Source organism: Camellia sinensis, chromosome 10, assembly GCF_055761805.1.
Source record: "Camellia sinensis isolate YWXY chromosome 10, ASM5576180v1, whole genome shotgun sequence".
In the NCBI taxonomy this organism is placed as follows: domain Eukaryota; kingdom Viridiplantae; phylum Streptophyta; class Magnoliopsida; order Ericales; family Theaceae; genus Camellia; species Camellia sinensis.
The window spans coordinates 173,746,130-173,753,756 of NC_138970.1; the positions used below are offsets into that span (position 1 = coordinate 173,746,130).

The following is a 7,627-nucleotide window of genomic DNA, read 5'->3' on the forward strand; positions in this document are numbered from 1 at the left end:
TATTATTATTTTAGTAAAATATGGACTTTTTTTAGTATGTTTATATATATTGTATATATAATTGTATAATCAAAGTTTTAATTGTAACTTTAGTCTCACATGCATATGAATTTATAAATTTTTTAGCTCGTTAAGGCTCGTGAGCAGGCTCGAGCTCGAGTCGAACTTAAGCCAACTCGGCTCGAGCTCGGTTCGTTAAATTTTTATTCAACTCGAGCTCGTTAAAATCTTAACAAACAAGTCTAAACATACTAAAGTTCGGCTCGACTCGACTTGTTTGCAGCCCTAGTCAGCAGGAGAGAAGGTTCTTACCAGCAATAGAAAGATTAAGCTGACAATTATGATATTCTCAGGAAATTCATAGAAATGAGGATAGTAGATTGATCAAAACTTGCCTCAATATGCAGAATAAAAAACTATGCAAGAACTTTCTCAGTTCAACCAATGACTGTCTTTCACAAGGGAACTTGTTAGTTGTTACATGCTTATGCTGGAAAATTCATAAGCAAGGAAGGCCAAGGAAGATGACAGAATACAAGTGTAAAATGGAAATTTAAAGATAGTGCACCAAAAGAATCACTCCAAAATACACAAGCTATTTGGGCAGGATACTTTTTATATCATCTGCCAGTATAATGTGTTGAGCATTCTGTTTTACGTATGCGTATATTGTGATCAGTATATCTTTTTCGAACACATAATAAAAATGTTGATTCACTATGAAATACCAATAGGAAGATTTTCAGAGCTTTACTTGTGGGAAGTATCTTCAACCATATTCTTCTCCTATATTCTGTCGACATTTTACAAGATTTCAGGTTGGTTTTTTTGCTATTACAAAACTCAACCAACCATAAAACTCTGAAAGCAACTTTTAAGCCCTTTCACAAGGGATGGTGGAACCCAAGATCATCCATGATGTAGGTATCTTCCGATACGATATGATTCCAGTCAAGAAAACTGTGCTACTCCAGGACTGCAAAGTCTTTCCTACAATACACAAGGATAAAAATGTCCAAATAAGTGTCCAATAATATGTGCACTCTAAGAAATGGATTAAAAGAAAGCAAGAAATAGGTAGGCATAAGTTGATCTTCTCTTGCAATCTCTCATATGAATCACTTTAAGCCTCTTACTTCATTTAGGTTGTGTTTGAATCTTGAATTTGTAAGGAGATTTATGCAAAGAAAAGAAAGGGAAAGGAAAAATGAATGAAGTAAAAAAAATAAAATATAAAATTTGCAACTTTCTTTTTTTTCTTTTCACAAATCCCTTCTTAGATAGAAACACAACATTAAAAAAACAAGGTGGGACTGGCTTTTTTTAAAAAAAATCACCCAGACAATGATTTCATATATAATTTGGTTGGTAAAATGGGCCCAAAATCGCCAAGCAGGTTGGATACTCATCAAACACAACCTCTATTAAACTAAAATTACAATCTTTTTCAGATCCCATATCATAAGTAGGAGTAAATTACACCAAAACCATTCATAACAAAATTAAGACTCCTACTCTTCTGATCATCAACTAAACATTCGGTATCATCAATTTTCTATTTTATTCTTAAATTATTAACTTCATCTATTTTAGTCTTCAAGTTTATAATTTCAGCTAATGTGTCCAAATCAATAACCATTACCTGATGTGCGAAGAAAACATTTCAAAATTTGAATAATTTAAACAAGGGTAAATACACTAGCACCCCTTCTAAAACTCTGAAATAACACTGCACCCCCTCTATTCTTTGAAATCACACACTGACACCCCGTCAGTTAACACTGTTTAGTGCAATGGTTCAATACTAATAATATCCCTACTTGGCATTCTAATTTTCATTCAGTGAAAACAATTCACAGAGAGTTTTCTCCCACCACAGCCACCTCCACCAAGCTCCTCCCATCTATATCTCCCTCCACCGCTCTCATCATCCCATCACCATTTCCAAAAAGGGACAATTTTTATCACTAAAACAAAAGGAAATAAGAATGAAAAAACCAAAACCAGATATAGAAGAATAAAATAGATTGATCCACCAATACACACGAGATTAATAAAACTTACCTAATCTCCCTCAACCCCTATCTATTTTCCCCTTCCCAAACCTACCAGATCTCCCTCAGCCTCCATCTTTCATTCTCCATCTATTTTTGTATGCCATTAGCATGACATCAGTGAATAATAGTCTAACAATAGTGAGGGAATGATCGTAATAATTTTAAAAGTAAGAGAAGTTAGTGTAATTATTAAAACTATAAAAAGTTTGTCAAAAACCTGGTAAGTGTAATTTATCCAAAAGGGAATAAAAAAAAATGGATGTAAAAAAATCATGCAGGATAAAATTATTCAATTTATTTGATTTTAGTTTTTTGAATTTAGTTTTTTGAAAATTGAGTTTTTATATTTTTTATATTTTTTATTTTTAGTGAATATTTTTTAAATTTTAAGCAATTTTTTTTTTTACTTTTTTAGATGGACCTTATTTAGATGTATTTAAATAGTAAAATATTTATGAAAAAATATTTTAAAAAATTAATAAATACACAAAATACGAAAAATGTACTAAATTTTTGTATTTTTTTATTTTCATATTTTTTTTGTATGTTTTGATATTTTGTGTATTTTTAAAGATTTTTTTCACAAATATTATATTTTTTAAGTGTATTTATGTTAAATATGTCTAAAAATTAAAAAAAATATTTAAAATATTAAAAAAATTATTAAAAATATTAAAATACAAAGAATAAAAAAATAAAATTTTATAAAAATTATTTTCTAAAAACCACAATCAAACTTCGGGATCTTTTGGGAACACACCAAAAAAAGTTAACTTTTTGATTTTTTAATTTTTTTAATCAAAAAAAGTCAGTTTTTTTTAATCCAAAACAACTTAACTTTTTGTCAAAAAAATTACCAAAAAAATTAAAAAAATCTAAAAATTAAAAAATTAACTTTTTATCAGCTTTTTAAAAAAAACAAAAAAAAAAAAGGTTAAAAAACTTAATAAAATATCAAAAGTCAACTTTTCACTAACTTTCCAAGACACTCCAAAAGTGACTGGTATTTCAAGTGTTCTTTTTGTTGATGTCATATGCCTTTTTTGGTTTGTATTTGAGAAATATGTTTTGAGATAAAAAGTACGAAAATTTGTTTGATTTGATTTTTTTTTAAAAGATGTTTTAAAAAATTATTTTGAGCAGAGTTTTGAAAAAAGTGATTGATTTAATGTGTATGAGAAAGAGATTTAATTGGAAAATTTGTAAACCAAACAAGTTTTGAAAATTTTTTTTAGAAAAATTTGTTTGGTTGGATTACTTTTAAAAACTTATTTGTAGAGAATTTTTCCCAAAATTTGTTTGGTTTTCTGTTTCGTTAATAGACTTGACAGTATATGAAAGTGAAATTAACCCAGAATGTAAAAAAAACAGAGAGACCATTTGTTGCTGCAAACCTGTGCTGAGGCATAACTTCCATTTTCAACCAAAGATTGAAAAAGGTTCCAGACACCTCTCTCTTTCTCTCTCCTCAACCAAATCTCTAGTCCTCTTCTGCATACTCATCAACACATTATGCCAAGTATTCACCCTAGAATGGGTCCGACCCGACAACCCAACATTCAAATCCTCCAAATCCTCCGCCTTCACCGCCACCACCTCCTCCGGCGCCGCCGTGTCCAGCACCCAAATCAAGCACGAACAGAACCCCTTCGTGATCTCCGAATCGCTGTCGGCTCTGAATCTCATTAGCCCCTTCGAATCCATCTTCACTTCCAACCACACCTGGGTCGTACAACCCATGACCCGATTCGATTCCAATCGATCTGACTCGTCAAATGGAGGAATATGAGAAGCGTAGATTAAGAGCCGCTTCACGCGATCGATCGGCTCAGGCAGAGCTTTGAACTCTGATGCCAGAGATTGAAGCTTTTTGACTGTCAATGAGGGGCAGAAGAGGAGGGAATTAGGGTTTTGGGAAGTTGGAATCAATGAAGAAGACAATGATTCGAGATTGGAGTTGGAGTTTTGGATGTATTTTAGAGGCTTGAATGAGGATTTTCTGTGATTTTGTTTTGTGGGTTTGAATTGAATGTGTCTAGGTTTAGGGTTGGTGAGTTTTGAGGGGATTGTCATGAAGAAAGGTGGCGTTTTTGAGGTTGCAGAGTGCATGTTTGGACAGAGAGCAAATGAAGGAAAGTGGGAAAGAAAAGAGGAGGAAAAAATGTTTAGTGACCGTTGTTAAAGTTAGTTAAGAAGTGCCTCAAACTTCGCACCATCTATCCTCTACCTCTCTGGCTATATAAAGAATAATAGAATATGCATCAATTAGTGTATTAATTGATATATAATTTAAGAGGTTTTTTATATTCATAAGTTGTATAATAAGTGGGGTTAATATTATATCTAATGTTGTGGTATAATTTAACAGGTCTTTAATATTTGTAATTTGTATAATAAGTGGGGTCAATAATAATATTATAACTAGTGTTAGTACACTTAGTGCATATAGCACCACCGTTATATAAACTGTCGATGCATGTGAAAAGTATGGTATGCTTTTTTTTTTTAGCGGTCAGTGGTGTCCGAATCAATTTGCGCATACCTTAATATCTAGTCTCGTCAAAGACTGAAACTAGAGAATTCCGATCACATACTGCTATAGAGAATTCACAAGAAATTATTTTCTCGCAATCTGGCTTAAAGAATTGAATCATGAGTAATGATGTGAAGGAGCTTACCCACCAACCACTTAAAATAACCATCACAATCACCACACGGTTAAGTTAATAACTCATTGAAACAAGAGAAAGATTTCAAATTTTTTGTTCAAAGAAAAATTCAGCATGCGTGAAGTTAATGATTTGGTGTAGATGCTTTGAGATTAGAGATAGAGGAAATCGCATATATATATATATATATTTAGATCTCTTTTCACTATAAGATTTAAGTTAATGACTTACGGAATGGTAGAGATATTTTGAAGCTAAAGATAGAGAAGATCACAAATTTTCCTATCTAAGGTAGATTCACCACACAATGGTGCTGTTTGGTGTAGCTGTTAAAACAAATTATAGATTATAGCTTAACAGATTATAGATTATGACTTTAATCAGAAGCTATTAATTTGTTTGGTATAACTGTTGGATTATAGATTTAAGTTGCTGAGTAGTGTTTGTTAAATAAGCTGTGAAGTAGCTTTTTCAATTAATTTTTATTTTTTATTATTCACTTTTTGTCTACATTTCTCATAAAAAAATAATAATATTTTATAGTCCATTTGGGTCTTTTTCTATTTTTAAAAAAAATAAAAAATAAAAAAATTTAAGAGTATAACCATAAATTAACATGTCCACAGCAGAAACTGATAATCAGAAGCGAGGGGTGAGCAGCTTCTCAGAATCAGCTTTTTTGACTTAAAATAAGTTGTTAAAATCAGAAGCTGTTTGAAATAAGTTTAACCAAACAGTCCAAAATAACTTTTTAAAAGCCAGAAGCCATAAGTTGATTCAAAAAAGCCCCACCAAACACCCCCAATGAAGTTAATGATCCATTGAATGGTAAGAAAAACTTTGAGAGGGGAGATAGAAGAGATCTTAGATTTCTTCATCACATCATCAAGTTAATGATTTATAAAATGGTAGAGATACTTAAAGATTGGAGGTAGAAGATATCTCACATTTTCTATCCTAAAGTCTCTCTTCATCATACGATCAAGTTAATGACCTATGAAATCATAAAGATACTTTGAGACCAGAGATAGAAAAGATATCTTAAGATCTCTATTCATCACATGACCACATTAATTAAATATCGAATTGTAAAGATACTTTGAGATTAAAGTTTCAAGAGACTTCAGATTTTTTATCCTAAGATTATCAAGTTAATGACTTGTCGAATAATAATAGTATAGGTAGTTTGAGATAGAGCAAATAAATTGAGCTATTCGCGCGTTCGGCTTAATTTTTTAAATAAATAAATAAGTTAATCGAGTTAGATTTTTGACACTCGGCTCATTTATCATTTATTTTTATATTTAAATAATGCAAATAATAAGTAAAAAAAAGTTTATTGTTGAATTTCAGCCGAATTTAAATTTGATTACTATTAACAAATAGAGCCAAGTCAGAATTAGATTAGTTATCAAGCTGAGTTCTAAATTTTCAAATTCAATGAACCAATGAATTAAGTTTGTGTTGAAAATTGGGTCAAGTTTAGAACCCATACCCGATTGGGTCGCCCATGGAAAGACCTAGTCAAAGTGGACTTGGATTAAATTATCTTGGGGAGAAGTATGATTAACCCACTATCTCATCTCTTGAGGATACAGAGTTGTTTGAGGTTATAACTCTCTCACATAATATACATATTATATTTGGGAGAGTAAGAATTTAACTGTATGGGTAATCAATATCTCTCTCTCTCCCCTAGACTCTCTATTCTTTCTCTCTATGGAAACAAAGAATAGTCTTTATACTGTGAATAGTAGTTCTATTCCACTGCTAGGAATTGTTCGAAAATGTGACGCCCCAAATTTTTTTTTTGAAACGTCATAAGATTTAAATAACGATAACTTGCTAGATAAAGTTTTAACTACTAATTAGGAACTTTTAAGTTCTTACATAGTCAAAGTCCAACAACAAAATAAAACTACAAATTCACACCCAACGTCACAACATAGTTAAATCCTAATACAAGGGATAACAGGATTTTATTTCGATAAAATCTTGACTCTAAGTCAGCCAAGGTTCGATATTGGCAGCAGCTCCAATTTCAGCCTCAGTCCCTGCTTCAACATAATTTGGCATGAAACGCCAGGGCAACAAAATATATGCCATGAGTTTTGCAACACAGTAAGAAAACGTAATCAACCTACCATTCTTTTTAAGAGAAAAATAATATTCTAAACATGAGATAACAATATAATTATACACAGAAATTACAACCATTAGAATAATTTCAGTAATTTTTATAAATTAGGTGACACTCGAAATCTCACCAAAGAGATTTAACTTACCAACCACTAAGCATGGCAACGGTTAATTTGAAACCCTCCATTGGTCAAATATTTAAGTGTTACCAACTGTAACTACCAGGGATGCCCACATCCGGAGTTACATACCCAAGTAGTGGCATCCGTGGTCTGCTCCAAGAAAACGGTCTGCCAGGAGTAAGTAACCTCCCTGTGTGCCACCTACACATCCACCCTTATTCCAAAACCGAATACCGAAAAGGGGTCAAATAAGTCCCGTGCCATCTTAAAGTTTCGCAACACAATTTACGTGAGAATTCTCAAAACCAGGGCTCACCCTGAACAACCGGTGTTAACCGTCAACTCTTAATTCCGTACAGTCTTTAAACCAAGACTCACCCCGAACAACTGGTATTAACCGTCAATTGTTAACTTTGTATATGTCGTTAATCATTTCAGTTAATTTTGATATTAATCACAAATAATTCCAAATTTTTAATCACAAGTAATGTTATACCAACTCATTAAAATTCTCAATCATAAAATATTGCATGTGTCACACAATACTAAATAAAAGTACAGAATTTAAATAAACAATTTATTTAAACCATGGTATGAAATAGTAAGTTAGATACAAGAATTAAACCCTAAATACACACAT

At 31.7% G+C, this 7,627-nt stretch overlaps 1 protein-coding gene across 1 annotated transcript; it reads right to left on the reverse strand.

Moving 5' to 3' along the window:
- Positions 1-536: 536 nt before the first annotated feature.
- LOC114295759 (sufE-like protein 2, chloroplastic) lies at positions 537-4,278 on the reverse strand. Its single transcript, XM_028240070.2, has 2 exons — positions 3,452-4,278; positions 537-990 (listed from the first exon to the last, which is right to left on the reverse strand). Exon 1 carries the CDS (start codon positions 4,164-4,166, stop codon positions 3,477-3,479), a length of 690 nt encoding a protein of 229 aa, XP_028095871.1. The 5' UTR covers positions 4,167-4,278; the 3' UTR covers positions 537-990; positions 3,452-3,476.
- Positions 4,279-7,627: the final 3,349 nt, after the last annotated feature.

Coding starts and splice junctions, on each gene's coding strand:
- LOC114295759 (XM_028240070.2), bottom strand. CDS start 4,166: ATGCACTCTGCAACCTCAAAAACGCCACCTTTCTTCATGACAATCCCC.